The 27,347-nt window shown below is 42.6% G+C and overlaps 2 protein-coding genes and 1 long non-coding RNA gene across 4 annotated transcripts in view; 2 read left to right on the top strand and 1 right to left on the bottom strand.

The window, feature by feature from the left end:
- LOC142814169 (uncharacterized) overlaps window positions 1–27,347 on the top strand; it is a 578,033-nt gene that overhangs the window by 504,300 nt on the left and 46,386 nt on the right. The window lies entirely within an intron of this gene.
- LOC119164234 (uncharacterized) overlaps window positions 53–27,347 on the top strand; it is a 36,044-nt gene continuing 8,749 nt past the window's right edge. The window contains exons 1-9 of one of the 2 annotated variants that reach the window (XM_037416385.2): window positions 53–207; window positions 1,795–1,942; window positions 6,290–6,351; window positions 7,105–7,319; window positions 9,758–9,982; window positions 18,053–18,198; window positions 20,069–20,284; window positions 23,432–23,575; window positions 26,612–26,800. In XM_037416385.2, coding sequence (XP_037272282.2) covers window positions 1,874–1,942; window positions 6,290–6,351; window positions 7,105–7,319; window positions 9,758–9,982; window positions 18,053–18,198; window positions 20,069–20,284; window positions 23,432–23,575; window positions 26,612–26,800 — 1,266 coding nt within the window. In that variant the 5' untranslated portion in view covers window positions 53–207; window positions 1,795–1,873. The remainder of the gene's footprint in view (window positions 208–1,794; window positions 1,943–6,289; window positions 6,352–7,104; window positions 7,320–9,757; window positions 9,983–18,052; window positions 18,199–20,068; window positions 20,285–23,431; window positions 23,576–26,611; window positions 26,801–27,347) is intronic. The other variant, XM_075891959.1, reaches the window with a different exon arrangement.
- LOC142814029 (uncharacterized) lies at window positions 1,493–2,464 on the bottom strand. The gene is made up of 3 exons (XR_012894779.1): window positions 2,362–2,464; window positions 2,175–2,317; window positions 1,493–1,584 (listed from the first exon to the last, which is right to left on the bottom strand). It is a non-coding gene; the product is annotated as an uncharacterized LOC142814029 (long non-coding RNA).

Genomic DNA, 27,347 nt, shown 5'->3' with positions numbered 1-27,347 from the left:
GATAGGGTAGCACGTAGAATGTGCAAGTGTGCTACTGTACAGGTATATTAGCTCTATGTACCAGGTGTTCTCCGACTGTACTCTCACTATATTTCTGTTGGCTTGGCTTTGGAGCTGTGGTGCGCCTGCTGTCTTCTCACCGATGATTCTGACGATGCTGTGAGGTGCAGCAGGTGCTAATGAGAGGATGAACCCATGTGCTTTTTGGTAAGGCTGTTGGCTTTTGTGATCATGTTTGTTTATCTAGTTGTGGTCGCTACGCACGAATTCGTGCAGACGCTGTACTGTATGCGCGAATCTCTACTGTGCGATTGCTCTACGATGCTCTGCAGAGTAAAGGCCAAACTCCATAAGCGCGAAAATGCACGCGACAGCGACGAGCGACGCTATGAGCGACGAAACAGGGCGGTCGCGCGACGTGTCGCGTACTCATTTTCGCGCGATCGCTCGGTTCTCCAGAATTGGAAACCGTCGCTCATCGCCCGGAAGTGCTGGGCTCAAGCAGCCAATACAAAAAAACCGGAAAACACGAAGACTACATAGGTGCACGTGACCATGACCTACTACACTCCTGACCTGTTCAGATAGCGGGGTTCCTATGGGAGCGCGTGTCCCCGCTCTCGTTCAATCGCTCGCCGTAGGTGGCGCTACCTATAACCTGTTCGTCTGTTTCTTTACGGTTGTTTTGTAGGCGCTGGTATAAGAATGCCTGCATTCTGCAGTGAACTGGCGGCATATATGTGACTATTTCTTCCCATACATTGCTGGTTAAGCAAGGTGTTCAGAGCGCTTGAGTATTTATAGCACACTGGTTGACAAACGTGGGAACCCGTAGATTTACACGATGTAGGGCAGCCTATGCGTGGTCGCGTGCATTTTATTGCAAAAAAATTCTGAATGTCTTTTAGTATTATTATTTCTGAATAATTCTAAATTTTGGATCATAAATACGCACTACGAGTGCTTTGTTGGTCAAAATTTGACCACAAAGAGTGAAGATGACGTCAGCGAGCAGGTGCTGCCTAGCGCCACGCCGCTCGTAGGTTACGGCCCTAGCGGCAGAAGGTATGAACTAGAACGTGGGCGCTGGAAGAGGTGCTCTCTGGGCAGGTCAGGAGTGTAGTAGGTCATGCACGTGACCCCGCCCGAGTCACGTATGCGCAACAAAAAATAACGCAATGTTTATTACGCATGTGCATATAAAAAATGCTGCAAGGCAATAATAAACACTTTCCGTTCCATTACACAACAACATATCTTATTTTTAAATTGGAAACCGCTCGCTACGCGGTTTTCTTGGCGCGAGTTGACGGCCTCATGCCAGCAACAGTGGAATTCGCTCGCCGAAGCCGTCGCGTGAATGAGGTTTGCCTGCGCTAGCGACTGATCGCGCGACGCCGATCTACGTCGCGTCGCTCGTCGCTGTCGCGTGCATTTTCGCGCTTATGGAGTTTGGGCCTAAATGCGGATCTGAATTGTTTACATGGTAACGACGCGCCTCTATCACTGGCCAGCTGGCTTGTTGCAGCCTCTCCCGCTGATCACGCAACTTCTCTCGTGTTGTTACACCAGCCGCAGCGACTTCTGTAAGAGAGGAAGGTTATCGGACTCGGTTCTGTGTATATAGGGCAGTTCAGAAACGCGTTTTCTAATGATACGTGTCCTTACGTACTTTGAGAGAGGGCTGGGTATATAGCTTGCTTTACAGGCTGCGTGCTACGCGTCTTGGAGCATAAGGGTCTTTTTGGCGTCTCTATTTGATCTTTTGCACTTTCTCCCGTTTCTGCGTTATAGCTGTAATCAAATTTCCATGGCTTGAGCTGGCAAGCTTTTTGACGACTATCACTGTTGGAGAAACTGGCATCTTACGACGATGGACGTCTCCGGCCAGAGCGATCTTCCCGGAGACTGGACGTTTATGCCCTCTGAGGGTGAACTACTGGTAAGTCTAGCCTGGTTTGCATTGCATGTAATCGTTTGGCAAGACAGGAGACACTTAAGGTGGATAAACAAATGAATAAAGAATCGACACACTTCGCGAAACTGCTCTTCATGACCATCTTTGCGCGGATTTGGACTGACCGTCTTCCGAGCTTGCTCATCCCTGAAATGTAAACTATTGGACAGAAATCTGTCTGGTTGGGCGGACGATTTAGAAAGTCAAAAGAACTGACCTCAGTTGTAGAGCGCGGCGTTTCTGTATCGATTCGGTCCCTTTCATAGGGGGTGATTTCGTTGGTTATGGAGGCATCGCCGCATCTTGTGCCCAGCACGATGGCTGGCCCACCGCTGCAAACATTTGCGTACACACGCGCGCCTCTTCTGGCCCACCGCTGCAAACATTTGCGTACACACGCGCGCCTCTTCTGTACGGAAGAAGTACGCAACAGCTGTGTGATCGATATGTCACTTACCCTTTTTTTTTTTTCCGCTTACCTAAAGTGTGGATCCTATTTGCACTCAATGAAATGACCAGCTATACAAATCCGTGAACGCGCGTAAAGAATTCAGAAGACCGTGGAAGATGTTTCTGTGTGTGTGCATTCTCAGAAGTCTGCCATGTAACATGTAATTTTTGTTAGGCTTGTTTGTGCTTACAAAATTGCTGCACAGTGCAGAATAAATGCATGGCACAGGTCCTGTGTGTCATTGTTCTCCCTGTGTCCTGCGCTAAATCCGCGCCGTCGAGTATTTGAGACTACTGCCGTGTATTGTTTACGCATTGGCTGTCGCACTACTCCGAACATGTGCTCTGTTGTCTCTTGCACGTGCTTAGTTGCTGTCACACACGAAGGCAATTGATGAATATGAGAGGGTGAAAGTTGTACAGCTATCTTATCACGCGCTGGGGGCGTGTTCCTTTCCAGATATCTGCCACCTATTGTTCGTTCCCCCACTGATGCCCTTGCGAATCACTGAAGGGCAGTACCCACCTCCAGCACTTAGTCATAAGATACCATGCTTTCATAAATAGGTAGTCCGTGCAGGGCAGCTGTAGGGTTGGCAACTGTCTGATTCCAGACCGGCCCGGCCAGTTTTTTAGACTGGGTCATTAGACTGGGCCATTTTTTAGACTGGGCATTTTTCAGACTGGGTTTTTTAGTCTGGGCCATTAGACGTTTTCTTTTTGGCGTAACATTGCTGTTATTTATCTTTGTGTGTATTTTATGGACGTCAGTTCAGCTACTACAACAGGAAATTTTTATTGCCTGTCACCAAACTCTTTAAGCCATTAGTGAACAACTTTTTAAGATGTTTTCAAGTGCACCGGTCGTTGGAATAAAGCATATTATTACATGTGATGCATATAGATATGTACGAATATGCGACATTTGTTTTACCGCATGCACTGTACATGTTTTAAAGTTTGTTTGTGTCTATAATGTTATTGTCCTGGTGGATTCAGACACACAAAAAAATATATTTACAGTTTTATGAAGAGAAGCATGCAGGCTTCCTTTTTACTGCAGCACATTCAGAGCAATAACCCAAAACCTCAATTATCTTTAGTGTGAGCGTTATTGCAATCACTGGTATTTTTATGCCAGTAATGGACCAGTTGGCCAGCTCAGTTTTCTGTTTTTGTGTACATGTACGCTAGGTTTATTTCACTGAAGGAAAGCAATGTTACATTAAATGGCACATGCATGTCACGGACTTGACATAGCATCCATTGTTCATTAATCTTCTGTTAGTCCCCTCCCTTTCTTTTTATTATTTTTTTTACAAATACCGTAGGGCCTACTCGGGCCCCAGCAGAAGTGGGAACACCATTAAACACAAACAATACTAACAATAGTAATTAAAACGGTCACCAAATTACTGGTAGGGTAAACCAAAACTACAATGAACAAGCAAAATAATATTAGTAAACTTGCTTTGCAACATGCTTCGAACACCCGTGTTTTTTTTGGGGGGGGGGGGGGAGAGGGCGGTGGCAAGGCAACTCTAGGCAGCTGGTGCTGCTTTTATTATGGGAATAGTTGTCATGTATACCACACTATATAGTGCAGAATCATCATGAGGGGGGTGGTCATGCATGCCACCATGGCTTTAATTTCATGTGCTGTGAGAACCAGAATTCATCCTGGCACAGTTTCACAGCTGCTTGCAGTTTTTGAAATCAAAAAAGTTGATATGGGTTTCAAAAGAGGTTGTTTCAGCTTTCTAATTAAATTAATAGGTTCACTTATATAGGTTAAATATTGAATCTCTCACGAATTAGCTATTAGACTGCCACTTATCACTCGCAGACACATGTCCGGCACCACAGACGACATGTCTGTATTGATAACACTATTTTGTTAGAAAATGTGTTATTTTAAAATGCGTGTGTTTGTGTGTGAGAGTAAATGTGACATGCCTCACTGCTAGGATACTTCCTTTAGAGGGCTAGTTGTCATGGTAAGTTGAACACTACAAACTCAAGTTGAAGGTACAATGTTTATCAGATAAGCATATGCCTATGTTCCTTAAGGCAACCAGAAAAATCCCTTTGACAGACATGTAATTCTCATTTTCAAGTCAATATTTATAGCTCTTCATAACTTACTATATTTTTATCTTGAAAGTGAAGTGTGATTATCTGGCAGCATCATCTTCTAACCTTAATGTGTGTGACCAAGAGTAATTTGAAGGTTACAGGTTCAGGAACTATCTTTGTCCACTTTACTTTCTTCACATTTACATCATGAGTACCATCAATAACATATTCTATACTTTCCTTGGTGTTCTTGTCTGTTAGTTCTCATTAATACTGTCTCTAACAAAGAAAACCGAGCCCTTAAAGTTTTCTTCTTTCCTTCGTTTATAATGAGGGTCTTTTTCTGGCAGTCTGCCCCGTGGTGGTCAGGTGGCTAAGGTCTCAGCTGCTAGCCCAAAGGTCGTGGGATCGAATCCCAGCTGCGGCGACTGCATTTTCGATGGAGGCGAAAATGCTGTAGGCCCGTGTGCTCAGATTTGGGTGCACGTTAAAGAACCCCTGGTGGTCTAAATTTCCTGAGCCCTCCGCTACGATGTCTCTCATAATCATGTGGTGGTTTTTGGGACATTAAACCCCACACACCAATCAATCAATTTTTCTGGCAGACTTGATTCCTTCAGGCTAGTATGCGAGACGAGGGATTATTGGTCAGCTGCCAGCTCATTAGAAGATAACGTGCTGCGTGATTCCAGCAAGCAAAAAAAAGAAAAGTGTTTCACACTCGCTATCATGTCTGCGATGGGCACTAACACTCCCAGGTTTAAATGCACAGATATACCCATTGAAGTGGATGCAGAGATGGCCTCTATCCTAGCTCAATAGGTAGGGCATGAGACGTGTAATTTGAAGGTTGCAGGTTCGATCTCTGCGACGGGCAAGTGATCTTTTCGTCCACTTTACTTTCTTCACATTCATATCACAATAACTACAAATAAAAAGACGTAAAGTGGACAGAAAGATAACTTGCCATCGGCGGGGACCAAACCTGCAACCTTTGCATTACGTGCCCGATGATCTCACCAATTGAGCTGAGAAAACGGTCATCCTCCTGTCTACTTTATTGTGTATATCTGTGCATTTAGACCTGGAAGTGTTAGTCAAAGCTGTGTAAGTGGTTCTTAAAAGAGAGAAAATAAGACAAAAGTGAGCCTTGTAACTGTCTGCATCATAGTGCGACACCTCAACAGTAGTTCATGGGGGATGGGGTAAGGAGGGATTAAAAGGATATAGAGGATTAAAATATATAGAGATAGAGAGTGGGGCAGGGAGACCCACATATGGAAGTAAGGAGAAGATAATAAAGATAGACACAGTCGCAGGAGTCTGAGGACGGGACACCACTCAGCGAGAGTTGTTGTCGGCGTCAGGAGTTGGCGTAGGACTAGCCCAATCGGCCAGAGCTGCGCTGTAGTCGGAGATCGCAGGGGCACAACTGGTCGGCACGAAATCCAGCGAATGAGTCCCGTTAGTGAATGCTGCCATGGCTACGGATAGTACCGACTAGCATTTCCAGGTTTAAATGCATTAATATACCCGATGGTGTGAACTTACGAACGGCCGCTGCAGTAGCTTGATTGGTGAGAGCATCGGGTACGTAATCTGAAGGTGGCAACTTTGGTCCCTGCTGGCGACAAGTCATCTTTTTGTAGTCTTTACTTTCTTCACATTTGTATCATAATTTTTTCATGTAACTCCCCCTATCATTTTTTGTCACTATTTTCTGTTACTTATCATTAATGTAGTCATTGTGTAGTTACTGATACATGAGCGAATGAGATGAAGAATGTCAGATTTTGTATGCTGCAGGATCCTCCAGCCTCAACGGTAGAAGAAGGAAGCCGCGTCGAAGATTTGCCATTAGATGAAAAGTAAGGAATGAACGTGTCTTAGACGGCTCTTTTGAAACAGGTGAAATCACTAATGGCACATTCGGATGGTTTTAGTAGTATTATTTAGCATGAAATTATGAATGCCAAGGCCAAATATTTAATTGGTAACATGCACCAGTGTGTGAGTTGCAAAAGACATATGCAGGCTATTTTTGCAGACGACGTACTTCTACACCCATTAAATGTTGCATTGATAACACCTCTTGGTATCAATACCAGAGTGGCTTGGTGAGACCTCACTGTTCATGCCACTGGACCACTAGTTCACTATAATTGTGGCCAAAGGCAGACCAAGTTGCAGTAATATACGCTACTCCTAATCTTGGTCAGAATAAATATATTCCTTGCCTCTTATTTTTTTTTCCACTTTCTTGATACCTCCCCAGTGTTCTTGTGTGTCTCTACTCTTTTTTTAACTTACTCTATGTGTGAGAGATCACAGAGAAATGGAAAGCAATGGCAGTTCTCACAATGGTTTGAGATTAAGTTTGATATAATTTTTATTAATAATAATAATTCATATTTTTAATGAAAGAAAATGCGTTAAGCAAAGCAAGTAACAAGCATGTTGCTTTTATTGTGTGTACAGTTCATTATGAGACATGCTTGATATTCCGTTTAAGCTAAACTCAATGTCCCTTTTGTTTTCATAGTCATTTCCATTCGCATTGCATGACAAGTGGTTGACACCAGCGTGGAGTCGGAACCATCCAACAAGCTGTGTCATTGCAGTGCCGCCAACGTCAGTCGGGAGAAGGCCATGGACACGGGGGACCCCAAGAAGGAAGCAGATGCTGAACCTGGTGGGGACAGGGATGCCAGTGCTGGGAGCCGAGACAGCGACATCGACATTATTGATGATGACACCGACCATAGTATCGAATCTCTGAGCTCTTCTGCTATAAGAAATACATCAGCATCACTCATGGGCTTTAGTGAGATATCTGGTATGTCACATCTCGAACATCCTATCTTTCTGCGACACTTCGGGGAATGAAATACAGGTACACACTCTGTAACTAAGCACAATATAGGCGAAGGTGGAGGCTTGAAGTAATGGCTAGTCCTCGGCTCATCACTTCAACTAATAGTTTAACTTCATGTTCATAGAACATCATGCATTTTCTTAACCTCAGTATAATTGAGTATGTTTATCATTGATTTTGATATATAACACAGTTTCGGTGCTGATGCAAAAGGATGGTCAGGCAATAAATTGAAGATTTTTGGTGGGTGCACTGCCACAAAAAAAGGAAGTGGTCTATCATTTTTCTCAGAGCTACCTGCAGTTTAATGCACCACTACCACCAACTTAACTTTTTAAAGTTGTCTAGGTTTTGTGGGATTAACTGACAGGCAAGAGTTTTCATGGGACGTCGGTCTTGGGCCCCCCCCCAAAAAAATCATTAAAAAATTGGATTTTTGGGGAATAGCATTTTTGAAATCTGCATCTGTTACTCTCCAGGTGCTAAGTTTCCTGTCTGTCAGGTTAATATTTCAGCTCTATCATTAATTAGGAAACATCTAAGACACCTTATTTATTTCTGCCTGTGTTGATGCTAAAGTAACATATTCAGTGATGCCACGCAGACGCTTGCATTTTTCTGTTTTGAGGTACATTAATTGTGGCCGAGTAAAAGTTTGCAAGTGTGCATTTGCACATACATTTGTGCTTCTTCGCAGTGGAATGTCACAATTGTTTATTTGATTTTCTCAAAATACCTATTTTAGATGCCCAGCAAAACATCTACTGCGAGGTATCAGTGACTTTCTCATAAAGAACAAAGCTCTCTTTGCAGCACAGAGCAGAGGATTTTGAGTGCACAACCTAGCAAGCACATTTTAATGAGTTCTGTTTGAAGGTTTTTAAAATTTGCTTTTTATTTGACCACTGCATGGCCAGGTTAAAAACAATAAAGTTTAGAGTACCGTAAAGAATTAAATAATGATGCAATCATAAAGACGCCTTCTTTGTGGCGAGCCTTGTGCTTTCACCTATCCATGCATATGCCACTTGCATATTTCTGTGGGGTGTTTATTTCTCTGTTGAAGTAAGAACAAAAAATATTGTCTTTCTAATTGTATCCTAAAGCACTGAACCTACAGAAATTATAACTGCATCTTCGGAATCACTCGAAAGGAGAAACTAAACATGCATGCCAATTCTTAGCAAATTAGGTTCAAAAACAACCAAACAGAGCTTGAAGAGCCATGTTTCCTTTAAACCGATGCGTATTATGCATGTTGTGTCGATACATTATGCACTTGTGCCTCAAGCAACATGGGAACACACTTAGTGTGAAGGTAGCTACAGTAAACTCTTTAAATGGAACATGAACCGATCAAGAAAATTTGTTCTATTTAACAGGAGTTCTATTTATTGAAAGATGAACACAAGTGCAGAATGCAAATATAAAAGCCAATCATAGTAGAGACAGAAAATAGAGTTTAGGAGCTTTCTAGTCTTTGAGTCTATTGTGATTGGTAGCAGATGCTTAAGAAGGACAGCACATCTAAGATGCTTACAATGTAGAGGTGGTGTTTTTACAATTTTTACTTGCTAACGGTAAAGAGGTTTCACTCTCCAGTAGAAAAAGCTTGTCTGCAAGCTTGTGCTATAGAAGTTGTGTCCTCTGCTGCATGAGAAGGCCTACGTCACCTGTTCTCACCTTGATGCTCAGTTTCAACCACGAATGGGTAACTGGTTGGGGCCCACATAAGAGTGTTAGTTGAAGTGGCTGACTTGTTCCAAGATCAAGTTCTTCCTGTATGCTTGAGCATATGGGTAATTCATGTCCATCTTTTGCGCATGAACGAACAAGGAAAGAACAAAATTTACATGGGCACAGCACTGTTTTTTGTCTTTGTTTATTTTTGCACTAAATAGTGAGCAACTTTTTTAACTGACATGCTCTAGTAATATTTACCGCATTATTGTTCAGTACATTCATCGTAAATACCTGCAATCTTGCCTACCTTTGTGCTTCTCCTGTAGGCACCAATGCCAGAACATTTGGGCAGTAGCATCACACCATGTGAAAGATCTAAGGGTGCTACAGCCTGAATTTATTGCCTTCATTATATAATTCTGAGTCCGGGGCCATTGCAATGGTAGGTGCATGCAGTGCTCAGCTCTGGACCCAAATATGCTGGTTTGAGTTTGGCCACGACTGTCTAGATTAAAAGTAGGCAGAATGCTAGCAGCCTGTGTACTGTGCAGTTGCCGTGCACATTAAAAAACCAGAAGTGATCATTATTATCCGTACTACTGCAGCGTCTCTCATAGCTTGAATCACATTGGCACGTTAAGTTCCATAAGCAATTGCATTTCACTTTTTTAACTATTTTGATGCCACCTCTGAAGTCACTGTATCTTCGTATGCAGCAGCTACTGCAAGTTCCTATGGCAACTTGGAAGTGCCAGGTGGCTCGGATTGGATGGATACAGCTTCTGTGGCATCGGATGCCTCTTTGCCATCAGGACTTGAGATGCGGTCTGGAGTGCGCCGGTACAAGCATGTGCCGAACACTCGGCTCAACTGGGCTCTGACAGCCATGGCTGCTCTTGTGGCTGTTGCTGCTGTTGCATTCGGCGTGGGCCACTATTTCGGTATGCAAGAATGGATCACACTTTACTTTCTTGTTTGTTCAACCTCAACATAACAAACTTCAATATAACAATTTTCTTGACATAATAAAGTACTTAAAATTTTATAAAATTGTGCCATGAAACACTGCGTGCTCTTGCCTCTTATAAGTAGGGTTGTTCGTTTTCGGGTTTTATATTTTTTCAAATTCGGGGGGTAAAAATTGGGCGGTATTTTTCAAACTGATATTCGGGGAAAAATCGTTTTTTTCGCGAAACCATTCCTTACTTCGGGTTTTTTCGGGTTAAATATACGGTTGTACTTATCAGAACTTACACTGAGCTTATGAAAACGTATCACGGGCTTTTTAAGTATAACACGTCAAATTTGGTGTTTCAAGCTGGTAATTGGGACAGACACCAGAGTATTATAGCAAATACAGTATACTACCCGAAATTTTGTGTTTGTTTGAAAATGAATCAATGGTGTTTGAAAATGAATGAATCAGTAAACATTGACTCTTAGAAATTATACATTTTATTCTCCAAAATCTGGTCATCAATTTTTTACACGTCCTTGTTGACATACATTATCATCTGCATGCGCAACATGTCAGTCTCCATTCGAGATCTGTCCGGTCGTTGAACATATCTCGGCTGGGAGAAAGTTCTCTCCACATCACAGCTACCATTAGCTAGGCACAACAATGTCAGTGCAGCTTTTGCAAGCCTTGGGTAGCGAGAAGTAGAGTCATGCCAATACTCGATTAGTTCGACAGCTGGGTTTGTGGGGCTCGCTTCCAGCAAATACTGGTTGAACTCGTCATTAAGGGAATCTACATTGTCGGTTACGGACATGAACAGAGGTCGGTAGTCCTCAAATGACTGCCCCAGCAGACGCTTCTGAAACGGATCAAGGACGGCTCCCAACTTCCACAAAGTTAGCTGGTTTTCCTCTTTTTCTGAGACGTTCCGTCCAAGAGTGCAGCGCCATTTTGTGGCGAGTTTCGTGCAGAACTCTTCAGAACATGTTTTTACTAAATTAGCGCTGTGCTTGGGTAACATAGACAAAACAGCTTTGGCCTGATCGCTTTTACCGATCATCGCCGAAAGCTCCCCGACAATCTGCTGCAGCTTCACGTTTACCAGGTGATCAAAGCTGGGCATCAAAAGCTTCCCACTTTCAAGCGTTTTCCGGGCTTCCAAAAGTGGGCCGAGTGCATCTCTCATCAAGATTGCCTTCGCATAAACAACTTCTTTTTCAGAAAGTATCCCTCGAATAGCTTCCGCTTTGCTGCTATCATGCGAGCTTTCAGCAAGTTCTGTTAACGAGCTCCACATTTCTACGACTACCACAAGTGCCTTGTAGAAGCTTTGCCATCGATTCGGGACAACAGAAGGTGGCTTCTTAATGTCAGGTCCAAAGAGGCCATTAGAAGAACAAATTTCAGTGTACTTTTGGTAAAGCTTGTTAGTGTGCTTAAATAACGCTCCAAACTTGATCACTACGGATCGAACATCAGACATGCATGGTAAAGAAATGGCATGGTCAACACTCACATGAATAAGGTGTGCTATATCTTTCACATGCAAGATTTGGATCCCTTCAGCCTGACAGATTTCTCGAACCATCTTTCGCATGTACTCCGCCGAGTCTGTGGCTACTGCCATTACGTCTTTCCACGTCTTGCCAACCGTCAGGAGTGCCTTGCTAACTGCGCTGGCCACCGTGTAACTGTTCGATGCATTTACCCTGTCGACGTCGACCAGAACAACGTGCTTCTTCACGTTTTTCTGGCTATAGTAGCACAGGAGAGTGTTGATGGTAGGCACACCAGTGATGTCTGGGGATTCATCGACGATGACGCTCACTTTCACATCTCGCATATCATCGCGGATTTTCTCCATGTCCTTGTCAAAAGCTTCTTTCAGGTATTTCAGCCGAAGTCTTTGTCCTGTTGGCATTGTCTTCGCGGCCTTGCAGTATTTGCGTGCGAAGTCTCCCAGTGGTCCGTCCGTCTGGTGCATGCTTATTCCGCTGTACGCTAGGGCACGAACAAAGTCATGGATAACGCCTTCCGCTTCAGTTTCTTTCGCACGCTGTCTACAGGACATATCAAAAAGCGTCTGCCGAGACGTTCCCGCAGTCTCAGTTTCCTTGGAAGCCATCTTGAACTTCTTATGACGAGATGACATTAGATGCTCACGAATTTGGTCGTAGGGCTTCTTCGCTGGATCGGTGACCATCTCGGTGTTGCAATATTTGCACACTAAAGTGCGGGTGCCTTCACTGTCTTTCGTTGCGATCTGGAGATCTTCATGTTCTTTACACCAGTCATCCAGTGTCTTGTTTTCTTCCCATCTCCACGCTGAAGTTTCCGGTGCCGCCTTATGTCCGCGACGGTGGCTTTGCGCTCACAAGACGTGCCTGGTAATGCTAAGTGAGGATAGCGATATGCATCTCGTCTCGTGTCGCGCGAGAGAGTGAGGGGCGTTCGCGCGGGGTTGGACGCTGGGGGAGGGTATGGCTGGCTTCTTCGTCGCTCAATCTCTCCCCCTCCGACTGGTCACCCGTCCCTTCCGCGTGAAATTCTTGGAAGCAGGTGCACATACCCGAGACTAATCTGCAGTGGGCAAAGGGGCAGATTTCTTTGCTTTTCTTTCGCCTTAAATTTGTTCACAATGTACTCGAAGCGTGGCCGGCCTCAAACGTGTTTCCCACTTTCTTCTGTAAGCATTTTTTTAGGGGGGGGGGGGTGCATGTACGCTCTCACGCATGTGCGTGCAGAGGAGAGAGGGGATGTAAAGATTAGAGAGGAGAAAGGGGTGACAAAGGAGACAGGTAGTGGTGAGAAGAGAAGGGGAAGAGCATCAACACGAGTTAGCAGCAACTCACGATTGTGCTGATCGCTACAGGGAGGTTTATTCGGGGAGAAATCGGGTTTAACCCGATTCTCCTGAAACTTGTTCGGGTGCAAGAAATGGGTAAAATCGGGTTTTACCCGAAAACGAACAACCCTACTTATAAGGAACACATTTATGCAAAATTTTGAGATAATGATGTTTGGTTGCTGCCCTGCAGAAAGGCAGCGGCAATATGCTTAAGCTTTTGGGGTCGCCAAGGTTCATACCATTAGATTACGTGGCCTTTTTGCAACTCTAGTCTTGAAATGCTGCATTGTGCAACAGAGAGTCCTAGTGCTACTTCAATGTTAGATTCATCCAAAAAATCCTACGGACAATTAGTTTAAGATAAGCTCTAACTGTTGCCCATTAAAGAACATTAGCTGGTGTATTTCATGCAAGTGTAGTAATTATGACGTAAATTGAAAAGCATTAAAGTGGACAAAAAATCATCCCTTTATTTGGTGGTATTCGAATCCCTGACCTTCCTACTACTAGTCGGCTAAAGGTGATTCAAGGGCTCTGTCAATTAGCTAGAAGAATGTCACCTATAATTCAGGCTAGCCAATACCATATTTACTTGCATAACAGGCACACTTTTTTCCAGAAAATCTGTCGCCAAGTTCGGGCTGTGCCCTATTGCAAGCGGTAAAATTTCCTAAAATTTTATTTAGGACCACAGCATGAACTGTTAGTGACATATACGTGGCTGAAGTCACAAATATTCGTACTAGTACAACCAAAACGACCTTCTTCATCGACTACACTAGCGTAAAACGCGTGAAGCATGCAGTCTCGTGTGTCAGAGAACGGAGGCATGCTATGCAGTGTGCATAGCATGCCTCACGTTGCCAGTCAAAGACCCACGTTGCCAGTGAAACGAACGTGGGGGGAGGAGAACGACAAAGTGAAAGCACCATCGTAGAAATTCGCCGATTAAGTTTTTTGGTCACCTAATTATGGAAATTATCATGACTAAAATTTTGTGCGGGGCGGTACTAGTGTTTATGAAGCATATGCCCCATGTGAACGGTACCGGTCATTCAATTTCACGGGCTTGTACCCCATATCTAATACATTGCAATCCAATCACGAACTTCCATTTGAATGTTACAAGTTCCACCCAAGCCACTCTTTCCTTCAAGTAGAGCCACCAAAAACAGTTGCGTTGATTCTGTACAAAACCGCAACTTAATAGATTGTGACCACCACAGAAAAAGCAACCAACGCTCATTAGGCCTAGCCTATAGTTCGGTATGTTGTTGCGGGAAAATTGTACTAAACATGAAGATTGGCCATTGAAAAGATTGCGCTCCAGCACTGCTTCAAGGGCAGCGTGCGTGATACGATGTTTAGGTTCACGGCAAAAAAAATCAATGGCGACAAAAGTCCGTAAGTTCGTCAAGCTTGTGCAAGTCTGTTTAGTGGCAGCCGTAGCAGTGAAGGTGAAAGTTCGCTTGGGGAAGTGGAAATGCTTTTAAATTTTCGGACTAGATAGTAAACGCGACAACAATGATGCTTTTCTTGACAGAAAACTACACTAAAAGCTCGTTTATCTGGACCTCGTTAACTCGGAAATTCGGTAAACTCGGACTCGCGGCGCGGTCCCTGCAAAACTGTGTATATTTCAATGAGGTCAAACGCTCATTAATTCGGAGGGATTTAGCCACACACCGGTTATCTCGGACAACTCCGGAGAGGGCTATCTCCGAAGAGGGCGAGGAGTTCTGCATTTGTTCTCGCAATAGTGAACGTGCGCACCACCACTTGATTGATTAAATAAGATCGTTCTGTCAGAAATTCTGACGGTGAGGCAGGCAAAAATAACGCACTTTTTTTTAAGAAATAAAGCTTTGTCTGTGCCGTGTACGTTTTCCTTTTGTTTTCATGGTCCGTTCGATAATTCAGAATTCGGTTAACACGAACATTTTCTCCGTTCCCGTGAGATCCGAGTTAACGAGCTTTTACTGTAAATGCACACTTGACGGGGACGCCATTGTGCGTTCCATGCGGAGCGCGTGCGGCTAGCTAGCGGCAACGGAGCCACGCCGACGTCGGTGCAAAAGTTACTCCGACACCTAGGCAACCTCCCTTCCTCACTTGGTGAGCATGCGGAGCTGGCACAGCACCGCCGGGGTGCTTGTTTCTTTTTTTTTTTCTCGCTTCAGTTAACATAAGAAGGCGTCTAAGTGCAGCCGTGCAAATACGGTACAGAAATACTGATCGTGGCCAAGTTCAGGTGGCACCTATCAGCGCGGAAATGAAAAAAAACCTGATTTCTCATGACCAAACAGGAGGTGCACCTATATGCGAGTAAATACGGTACATACTTCTTTCTGAGTATAAAGGTTATGATTGTGCTGTCTGCCTTTTTTATGCAAACAAGGATGTCAAAGCATTCAACACCCCAGGTGCTGCAGAAGGCATATGGATGTGATGTCAAGGACATTGTTTCTGGTAATCAAATTACTATAGAGTGCAACAAGACCATGACCAAATCGCCAAAACGTCGAGTTTGCCTATGCCTGCGCAGTGCGCAATTCCGAGGGCATTGGGGTAGTCTCGGTGTATGTTGCCAAGCGCTGAACACAGCCGGAATGCACACTTCCTGATCTACACCTTCGCTCTATAAAAAGATGTGCCTCTGATCGTTATGAGAATTTCAAAATATTAAGGATCCCCACAACGCCTGGTTGACACGCTGCATGCAAGTGGACCTCGGCGTGACCTTTGCTTCCAATACGAATGGAAGGTCATCGATCACTGGCTCTTGTTAGGACATTTACAAACAATGCAACACACTTGCATGTCCTTCGAGGCATACTTTTCCTATTGCAAAGCTCACCCAACTCCTTTTCAAAACGCTTCCTGACAACAAGCTCCTGAAAAGCTTCATCATCCATTAAAATGGGTGTGCCAGAACCAGTACCAACCTTATTTCATCTCTCCAAGAGCTAGATGGCGAGTATTCAGGATTGGTCGCTGAATTATCATAGTTATTCTAACATAGTGGGCTGTGCCCTACTACGATAGATTAGAATTACTACTAGATTGCTACTAGATTAGATTAGAATTAGAATACTACGGATTAGAATTATGGTTCAGCAAGCACCTACCACCTGTACTGGCACTAGTTGCCCTAATGGTTTATAATGGTCTTTAAGAAGGTCGCTCCTCAAGGTTACGCTGTGAATGTTCGGAATTCCCGCACAGGCTTGACTTTCTTCTTTTTTTTTCGAATTTAAAGAAAATTTAAAGAAATAAAGCTTTTCACGTGACAAGAGGAGATGTTGAGTCATATAATGAGCCCTTTCATATATTTTTATTCAAATGGATTGGATGCTTAATTTATGAGTAATCTCATGAGAATATTTTATGCCAGCTTTGCAAACATTTTTCTCAATAAATGTTTGGTTAAAAAGACTGAAAATATTTTTAGCAGATACTATGTTGACCTCTAAACATGGCAACAGATTTTTGCATCTAGGATGTTGCCGCTGTTTTTACTGAAATGGTCTGAATTTCCATGTTTTTTGGTTTCTTTGCCAAATCTGTTTGTGCTAAAAAATAATATATGGTTTTACTTGTGACGTCACATGAAAAAAACAGTGTCAATATAGAATGATTTGAAATGCAATGTGCCATTGTGCCCAGTTTCAAAGTTGAATATGCATAATTTATTCCCACCTAACTTTTCCTTTTCGCTGGAACATTCAAAGGGTGTTCACATGACCACGTAATTTTTTTTGAACGAAAATACTTGGGTCACTCTTTCACAGTTACGTTCCAGCTCAATTTTTTTATAGGACCGCCAGTGGCTGAATTTCGGGCTCGGGCATTTCACTTGGAATAACCCTGTAATTTGCGACATGTACAATTCGAACTGTTCGCTTCAAATTTGGTTCAAACGCCAAACTTTTCATTTGCCCATCCTTAGTTTGGAAGCTATTTTTGTTGTGAATAGTTGCACTACTAGTTATCATATTTCCTGTAAAACTAGTGTTGAAATCGAAAGCTGGAAATATATGCTACATCTACTCTCGTAATCCGTATTCCCATAAATTTAACTAGGTTTACAGAGAAATGTTTACCCGTGTATTTGAGGCTCCCTGTTTCGCCCCTAGCTAGTTGCGCATGCCCACCCACAAACAACCCGATTTTGGATGGCCATGACCTGCACGGTGCAGGTGTCTGCAGTCCTACAGAAAACGTGTTGTGAGTGCGTAGTGCCCTGGTTGGGTGAAGCATTGATGAAGGACTGGCTCTACACTGTCTGGAGTAAGCGACCAGAGGCATTGCTGGGTCTGCCATCGCATTTGTTGCTCAAAAGTTTCGAAAGCCATTCATGGACAATGGGTAAAAGAAGTTGTGGGACATTAGGACCAACCTGGCAGGCAGAAATCAGGGCAGCCAGAAAACTGTTCTGCAGCCATCAGCTAACTTGTGAAATAAAGCCTTGAAACACTACGTGCTCAACATGAACATGGAATAGATTGCCAGTGGAGAGTACAGGCCTACTTTGACACTAAGCATAAAAAGACCATCACTGGAGACTCGCAGCATTGGATTCAGTTTCTTTCAGTACCGTAGTAAAGAATTTTTAACAAAATGGGGCTTATGAGTGCGCCTGGTGGAACTGTGAGGAATGCACTTTGGGAGGTCAGTGATAGCAGCCACAGCATTGATTTGGAGTTGGGCTTCTCGTCCAGTGACCTTGCTAGGCCACGACTGGATATGGCTCGTGCAAGTGCATGTTCAAGTATCCCCCGTTTATGTTATGATACTTTATTTTCTTTTTGATTCATTGTCCGTGCTAGTTTTATACATAGTAGACTCTTGTTAAACAGAACCTGAAGGGACCAAGAAAATATGTTCCACTTTACAGGAATTTCGTTTACAGAGATGAACAGGGTTGCTGAATACAAGTACTAAACCAATCTTATTAGAGACAGTTCTGTTTATGCAGTAGTTGTGTTTAATAGATTTTCATTTACGGCGAGTCTATTGTATTGCGTGTCGCTTCATATTTATGTGCCCCCTCTTTCTGAATCTTCGAATTGCAGCATTGATACACACGTAAAGCCAGATGCGCACACACATGCACTGCACTCATGTCTGTGTCTAGTTCCATGTTTGTGTCAGATTGTACAGGCTATTCATAGCTGGTTTTGTTGTTTGCTTGGTTTTCAGGTTGGTCTGTCCAGTCCGTTCAGCGACAAGAATTGTCTCATGGCCAAATGAAGCAGCTCAAGGCACTTCAGGAAGAGCTCGTGAAATGCATGCATCAGCAAAACAAAGAGACGCCTCCAAAGGACGTGCCTTTTCCAAATACACAAGTAAGGAAAAACGGCGTTACTGTGGGGCAGTGTTGCTTATAACTCCTTGCCGCAGCTGTCACAGCTGCCACAATGCAGCAGATGCAGCTTATGAAGATGCCAGGACGACAGAGGCAGGAGCATAGCCGGAAAGCTTTTTCTGGAGGGGGAGGGATGCATTTTTTCTTATATTGAGTGGGGCTGAGCGGGCAGATGTGGTCGAGGGCCATTTGGTCGTAATTTGAAATTGGTGCAAAAAATTTCTGTGGGAGGAGAGGGAGGGGGAGCATTAGATGCGCCACTGGACATGCGAGTGCTAATTTTAAAAACAAAGCTTTATTTTCACAGACTTTGCCTATCTAGCATTACATTCGCACATCGAATTTCACATCACTTCGAAAACATGATTCTTCGTCTGGCAACTGCACACTATGTTCCATTAGCTACATTACCCCTGTTAAACACAGTCTCGTTTGCCTGTTTATGTTATATATTCAACTGGAACACAGAAAAATGGAACAGACAGGACTTCAGGCTAAACCCTTTCACCGAAATTATGCAGTGGTATAGGAAGTTTTCTAGCTAAATTAAAGTTTGCTATATTTGGCATTGTTCCTTGTGAAGATGAGCCCACTGATTGATGACTCCTCTCTTGCTGGGCCAAAAATTTTGCTTCATTTTTAAAGTGAAATGCTGCCTTTTTTGGGACGAGATATTGTCAGTGCTGTCAAAATAAAGAAGTGATTATTTAAAAAATTTTATTTTTGGATTCTGCCACTGAGAATGCATAACCTTGCAGTTTTTCATGAATCTTAGCTCATTATTTTAGCATGACTAATTTTAAAATTTGTGGCACAGTGTACATAATAGTTTTGTTCACATCAGCTCATGAAAATTCTAAGGGGTACCCAACAGTAGCTGAAATGGCACTACTCAGGGCAAAGCTATTGTTGTACGCAATTCTTCTGCTATTTGAGCTTCATGCCACACCTTTAGAATTCATTGCATGCAGTGGATGCTCCCAGCAAGGCATTCTCTGGGTTCATTGATTTTTTTTTTTTTTTCGTGAAATCAATTTCACGTAAATTTTATTTTGGGGTGTTGAGAATAGCACCATGACTTGTCATGGGTGACAACCTCGAAGGGAAAGCCTGTGTCGCTTTGGACCTGTTCTTTCAAAGCTAGGCTTTTTTTTATTCGATGATCTCTTCCCTCATTTCTCGAATGTCGAGGCAGAAATTTCTCAACAACCCTTCTCATCCCCGAACCTTCTGTTAAAATTTGCTGGATTGAGGTGCAAGCTTTACTAGATAGCTTTTCCCCGTGTTTAGTGGCCCATTGTCAGTATTCAAGCACAAATGCACATATTTATTACATTTATTTGTTTTTCATTCTCAAAATTGATAGACATCCACAATGGAGGCTTGTTATGGATCAACATTTCTTCCTTTTTCAGAAAGAAAAGCATACCAACACTGAAGTTTTTTATATTACATCATCCTTCTAAAAGTATCCCATATCTTAAACTTTCTGAAGCATTTTGTCAGAACAAGAGGCAAAATTGGTCAGTTGCCTGCTGTTCACTTCCAACGGCTGTCATTCAAAAACATCAAGCAATCAAAGCTGCTTCTAGGAAAAAAGTCTCTGCACCTAGAGGGTAGCATTTTGGGAGAAGCCACTGAATGCAATGAACTTGAAAGGTGCTATTCTGGTTACCCAGCACAGTGCTATTTTGGTTACCTTTAATTAATTACATACTTTATTATGGTTATTTTATTAATTACATAACCACTTATATGTAATTAATAATATTTAGAATTCTAGCATAAATAATAAAACACAATGTAAAAAACTGCTTGTCCCCTTAACTAAGCTTAGTGTGTGCTTTCAGGTGTGCTACCAGGATGTTGAATATTGGAAAAGAAAATTTGAGCAGCTTTTTTCGGAGAACAAGGGACTCAAGGAATTACTGGAGCACTCTCAGCGCAATGTGGTCATGCATGATCCCCGAGTGGACTCTGCAATGGGAGATTGTTCTGTTGACTCACCTGACGACCTTCACAAACTAAAGCTTGACCTCATCCTCAACCAGATGCAGCATTTACAGGTTTGCCTGTTTAATGATTCACTAGAGGCATGTAGTGCACAGTGTTCCTGGTTTCTCTCGCACTCTGTACTAACTGTGGATAATAGGGAGAGGGCTGACAGAAAGAAAGGTACATCTGATTGTCTACCAGGAAATTTATATTTCAATGGAGTATGCTGTAATAAAGGCATCGCTTTTGTTACTAAATGTGCTTTTTTTTATCTGGTTAGCTCTTAATGACCTTGTTATCAGTGTGCAGGAGCATCACTTGCATTACGCTGCTAGATGACCTTGCAATTGTTGCCATGCATTTTGGTGCTTACGGAGGCGTTCTTTCATACTGCATCCTGTCAAGTTAGGGCTATATGAAAATTACAGCAAATCTTGCACATTGTGGGAATTGATGTTATGTGAGGTAATTGCGTAGTTGCCTTTCAAAATTTTCTTTCACTCGGAGTTCATCGTAATGAATTGGATCATTGTCTCTGTGTACATTATGCATTTGTGGGTATGTCCCGCCAACAAATACATGGAGCCCTTAATTACGCCATAACCATGCCCTTTAGACATCAATGTAGCTTAAAGGCATGATGTGGATCATTGTTTATTCTGTACATTATGTATTTCGGGGCATATCAAACGCATTCCAGGTATGTCAACTACATTGATGCCTAAAAGGCAGCTTATCATGCCACGTAGCGTTGGTACTCTCGTAAATGTACAGGCATCAGTTGTGTCAAAATGAAGCGCATGCTACGGTGCGAGGATCTGTGTAAGCAGTGGCCATAGGCATATTTTTATGAGGTAGAGCAACACTTGGCTATAGCTTGCTTAGTCATCGATTATATGTAATGTTTATAACGTTTTTCTGAAATTGGATAGCTAACACTCGAGCCACAGTTGATGTTGCCTTGATGAGTTTCGAGCACTAGTTTGGCACCGTGGTAAAATAATTGAACAACACACAAAACGGGTTCAATTCCAGCTCAAACTGCATTTTCTACTTGTTGTGTCCATGGGGTTTTGGGGTCACCAGCAAAGGCGTTAATGCCGGCAAAGGATCTGCGACATGGGATTCAGAACGTTATCGTGTAAAAATTTCCAAAGTTTATTCTAGTCATTCCTCAATCAATAGAGACTGTTAATCGTCTGCGTTACTTGGGCCATGGTATGCGGGTATGCACCGTGTGTGACCAAGGCAGCATTTCATGGCATATGCGACAAGCATGTCACATTCATATTGTGTTAACCCTTTATTTGTACTTCAGATACACCAATGTCTTCGCATGCTAATTTTTTATATAGTACAAAGCTTAAGGAGACAGACGGTAGAGCACCAAGTCGTAGCTAGGCAGAGTACAGTATGACCACTAGTACACTGAAACCTCAATATAACGAACGCAGATATAACTGAATATCAATTATGATGGAGTAAATGGAAAATAGTCTTGCATTAGATACAGTGCTACTAAGAATAACCTTTGTAACAAATTTTCGGATATAACAAACCTATTTTCTTGCAAGATGCAACTTTGTTATAATGAGGTTTGAATGTGCAAACTTCAAGATTGAGCGTTGTCTTGAGCCCCTGGCTTGCATTGTGTGGCCACTTGCCATTGCAATCCACCCGCAGTCTCTGCAACAGTCCCATTTGTAAAATTACTGAATCTGAATCTTCCACAAAGGAAGAAGTAGTAAACAAAAATAAAAGCGAGTCTTTGCCAGAAGCTTTCAATCTTACCTGCAGTTTTCTTTGGAAGCAGTACTATTTCGAAACTTTTTCAGCTTGGTCATCTTGTTTTTGATTCTTTTGATACTCAGATCTGGATGATTTTTTTTTGCATTTTTTTTTTCGCATATGAGAAGTGCCGTTATAACCTTTGACTTTTGATATTACTGATCTATTTATTTAGAATTTTGGCTTATAACTGGAGTCTGCACATTTCAAGACTTCCTGGGTTCAAATTTTTTTACATTCAATAACATGGTTTATGCACAATGTCTAGTGAGTATGTTTTTGGAATTCTAGAGTTGATGTGGAAGAATATGAGCCATTAATGTCCCATAAATATGCAAATTTATTGATAGAAAAAGTGGGGCCAAAAAAGCCTACATTTTCACACATTGCCATGATATGGAATGAAAACTATGCTGCTCACTGTAAACTGATTAGATATTTGTATACAGCTTTAAAAAGAACTGTGTAAACACCAAAAGCTTCTGTTGCTGTTCACTGAAGTAATCTAGTGTTGAATTTTGGTGTTATACATGGCAGCTGTACATTGTCTAATTATGGGAGCCAGTGGCTGGGCCACAAAACAAATGTGCAAATTCTTGTTGTCGTAATTATTAGGAATGGGCAAATATTCTAAGGCATCAAACATTCGAACAAATATTTTGGTGTTCAAAGTTGCTTCAACACGAATTTGAATTCTTCGAAATTTTGAAGTACTCGAAAAGAACAAAGGAACATACATTTCACCGCATGTGTCGCGATTTCAAAGGTGGTTTCACTGTGGTGTGGAGCTGCTGTGCCGTGAAACCATCTATTCACTGCCCAGGGAACGTTTGCACTGCCATGAAGCCGCACTTCTACTTATCATCTGCAGCCCCATTTTTTTTTTTTTTTATGTTTAAAAGCTCGTTATGCGGGTATATGTGTGCTGAATGTAGCAAATTTTAAAGCTTGACATATTTTGGAGCATATAACTTATACCCAATTACTGTTCTAATCCTGCCACTATTTTGACTTGCTTCTCTACTCTGAAACAAATAATTGACATTTGCACTCACCTAGCTCTAATTTCTTGGAATATTGTGCAGGTTAGTTGGGTCATGACTAAGGTGCTCATTTTTATTTATAATATGTAATATACATTTTTCAAGCTATACTATTTTAAATTATTTGACAATACCATTACCCAATTTAAATTCACTTTGAACCTTAATTTGCTATTTTCCCATCCCTACTAATTGTCTCTCAAAGACTATCTTTTCCTGTCTAGTCCGTGCTGCTGTCTTAAGTTGAATCAGCCTTTCTGACCTTTATCATACTTGGGTGAGGCTGATTTTGTGGTCTAATTATTTCTTTCTTGCTAGCAAGTGCAGCCACTATTACTCAGAACACACAGATGTACTTACACAGATGTACTTGTTTTGTATCTGCAGCTGATGAAGACTTTCAACCAGGTGAAGCATAGCGAACGTCTGTCCCGAGAACAGGCTCGTAAATTGGAAATGGAAAATGAGCAGCTCAAGGCACGACTTGAGGAAACGGATGACGTGCTTGTTCAACAGCAGCTGGAAACTAAGGTGTGAATTTACCATTATCTATTACATGCTAGCATTAGGTTCGAACAGGATGCGTCCTTGAAAGTCCTGGAAATGTTTTTTTTTTCCTTGAAGCCCCCCCCCCCCCCCCCCCCTCCTTCCTCCCCGAGTTGTGAAACAAATATTGCCGATGTGAACAGCTTGCTATAGTAGGTAAGGATTTAGGTGGCAAACTGCATTTTAGAAACAATGTGCTGGTGTGAATGTGCGTGTCCTGCTCCATATCAAATTCTCCGAAATTGAAAAACTCAAACAAAAATAGCGAAAGATCCCTCCCAGGTTTACTGTACCTTTTTTCGCACCTTGTCCAATCATTCAATTCGCTTCCACTTGCCTTCTCCCAATTTACTTTCTGATAACTTATTTCAAGGAGAACCTACTGCCCTTTTTTTTTCTGTTTCATCTCTGTGAAGACTGTGGTGCTCAAAGTGAAGCTAGTGAAGTTTACTTGAGCCACTGTATTTATCACCTCCACAAATATTCACTGTCTTCATCTAGCCAGATACCAAAAATAGCAAGTTTTCATGAAGCCTGATCACCGTTCTGCTGAAACACTTTGAGTGGCTTGGACACTGTGTTATTTAGTGTCCTCTCTTTGTGTGCAGAGACATTTGCTCAACATAGGGAATATGCTTTCAACATCCACCCATACTAGTGTTCATCCAATTCATACCCAGTTCTATCTCCAGCAGAGCTCAAAATTAGAAGCTCTACAACTGTAGGCAATTGAAAATGTATTCAACTGTCAACATGAGGAAGAAAAAAATAACTTAGAGCAGTAAATGCCAGTTTAAATCACTCCTAAAAAATGTTCTGTAACATGGCATCCAGTTTAAGAACCATTGTTATATACCAAGTACCTAGTCAACGAGGATCAGCCTGTGCCCCATTGTTTGGCTTTTAAGCCTAAGATCAATATGCCGATTGACAGCACACATTGTACAGTCGACTCCCGTTAATGCGAAGTTCACGGGAACCGCAAAAAACTTCGAATTAAACGAACTTCAAATTAAGAAAAAAGCACTAAAAACGGCACTTTTATTAGTTTAAAAGCGCGACAGTTTTTAGGAAAAATAGTCTTGATCACAAGCAGGCGACACCGTTCTGTGCCAGTCAAGTTCGCCGCGACTAGCACTGACACTCTCTCTTTGCTTCTTTCGCCTCCAGAACAGTCGTCGTCCGTCTCTAAATGTCAGGGTCTTGTCCGGTAGCAGCCGATAAAAAAGCGCAGTCTCGTCTGCATTAAAAATGTCTACCGGCTGGTATTCTTCGAGGTACTCGCGAAGCTTGCCCGCTTTCCATGTCAGGCACGTTTCCTCATCGACTGACGCCTTCTCCCCACACACGCCTTTAAAAATCAAGTCGTGGCGATGTTTGAAACGCGTAAGCCACCCATCCGAAGCAGCGAAGTCGTTGATGCCCAACATTTCAGCAAGCGATGACGCTTTTGCCGTGACGACTTCACCACTGAGAGGAAGTTTGTTGTTTCGTGCCTCTCTGATCCAAATCAGCAGTGCTTCCTCCAACTCGGGGTAGGCGCCGGTGCGCATCCGCTTCCGCAATGTCTTGAATTTTTCACTTTCAAACGCATCCAATATTGAGCGCTTATTCTTTATGAAAGTCGACAGCGTGTTAGGCTTAATGCCGTACTTTCTTGCAATGTCTTGTTTGGCGGTGCCTTCCTAGTCAACTTCCTTCAAGACTTCGACTTTCGTCGCTAGGTCTAGCGTTCGGTAAGGGCCTCGAGTTGCCATTATCAAACGTACGTCACCACCACAACACTTAAAATCAGAAGCGCGGAAACACGTGTGGAATCAACCCAGCGCGCGGGTGACGCGGTGACACACTCGAGTCTCGACAAAAGTCAACTAAAGAGTCAGTCGGTGCCGCCGATGCGATTCGCCAGCGTTAAAAAGATTGCCGCTTCAAGATCTGTGGCGCTGCGGACAGTAGTGATGGCGAAGACACCAGCGCGGTGCGGCAGATGTTTTGGCATATGAAAAGTTCCCCATTTTACTGTAAAATTACGGTCGCGACGAGACTGTCGATTGAAAAAACTTCTAATTAACCAATATTATAGGTTTTTAACTTCAAATTATCGAGCATTTTTTTCTATACGATTGCATGCAAAACTGATGGGACCACTTTCTCATTTCTAATTAACCGAAACTTCCAATTAAGCGACTTCGAATTACCGGGAGTCGACTGTATGTACCCCCCTACATCTTCAAAACTTCTCATCATAGCCTTCTAAGGTTGTATGAAAGCAGAAATGCCATGCCATATTATAAGACCACTAGGAGGCGCCATGCAAGGCTTTTGCAAGCAATTGTGGTATGACCTCTTCATTGAGCCAGATTGCTTTACATGTTTTATAACACTTTTTTTAAAATCCACGAGGCATACACTGAACTGCAGGTAGTTTATCGCAAACCCTATTCACTTTCTCTCTTCTTTCTTCCCAATGAACCGGTGTGCACCAGCTTGGTATTTGCCATGGCAGAGAAATCTGGTGTGCACCAGCGAGCGAATACCAAGTGTGCCTGCCTAGCTTTTGAGGCATGTAAATTAAAGGTAGCTTGCGCTGGCAACTGTACCAGTGGTTCTGGAGACAACAGCAGGAAAGAGTGAATACATTGATAGTGGACTCGTTACAATGAGAAGCAAGAGGTTCTAGCATGTAGTTTTTGACAAAGAATGCATGTTATACACGAAGTATATTAGCCCACACGAATTTGGGATAATACAAAACATTTTAAGCAGATTACTGTGGATTGGGCTGGGAGGTGCAAAAAGGAATTAATTGTTCGGTTTTTATGAAACTTGCAGCTGCTTTACTTGAGTTTAAAATTAAGGACGGAAGTCTTGCAATCGTGAAATATGAGATAAGCCAATAGCTGAATTGGTTTGCCAATGAGATAGCAAGCAGTGTATGGTAAATTATGTGCAGTAATGTGTAGAAAGCTTTATCAGCAGTGCTTCCTAGTTATGCTGAGAAAGCATCCTTTTGGTGCTCAGGTTCAGGCCTTGACAGAGGAGAACCAAGAGTTGCAGTCCAGGCTGGGCCATGAGTCGCAGAGGGAAGCGGCTCTGCGCTCTCTTGAACACCAAGTGCAGCAGCTGCTGAGCGAGAACGAGATGCTGAAGCGTTCCATGCGGGAAGCCTCCCCAGCCACAACGAGTCGCATCTCTCGGCTACGGGACACAGTACGCGGCTTCTACTTGTCATTGACCGCCAGCCACTTTATTTCCTGTAGTGGTTGTACATCGAAACACACTAAAAAAGTATACCAGCTGGTTTTTGAGCACTTTAAGTAATTAACCATACTAGTATAAGATTCTTCATTTTTAGTTGTGGTAACCTAAAAGCTGATAGCTTACTGCAATCTCTGTAACTGTCTCACTAAAGTGTAGCCGGAAGGAATGTTTTTATGGAGAGTATCAACGTACATAGCTTTATCAAGTTAGGGATTAATGGACACATGCCTAAATAAGAAAAATAGCAACAAAAACAAAGTAAGGACCCTGAGGCCCCTTGTCCACAATAAAAAAAATCTTCTTAATAAATGATTTATTAAAATGGTGCAGCAAACCTCAATTGGTATCAGGTAGATTTCTCCATATTCTGCTAATCGCATGGAGTGTATGCGTAATATTTTTAATATAGATCGCACTGCAAAGCTCAATTGGTATCAGGTAGATTGCTCCATATCCTGGTAATCGTATGGGGTGTATGCGTAATGGCTGTAGCAGT

This window comes from Rhipicephalus microplus, chromosome 1 (genome assembly GCF_043290135.1).
Source record: "Rhipicephalus microplus isolate Deutch F79 chromosome 1, USDA_Rmic, whole genome shotgun sequence".
NCBI classification, from domain to species: Eukaryota; Metazoa; Arthropoda; class Arachnida; order Ixodida; family Ixodidae; genus Rhipicephalus; species Rhipicephalus microplus.
The sequence above is the reverse complement of the archived record's forward strand: the minus strand, read 5'-3'. Positions and strand labels throughout refer to the sequence as shown.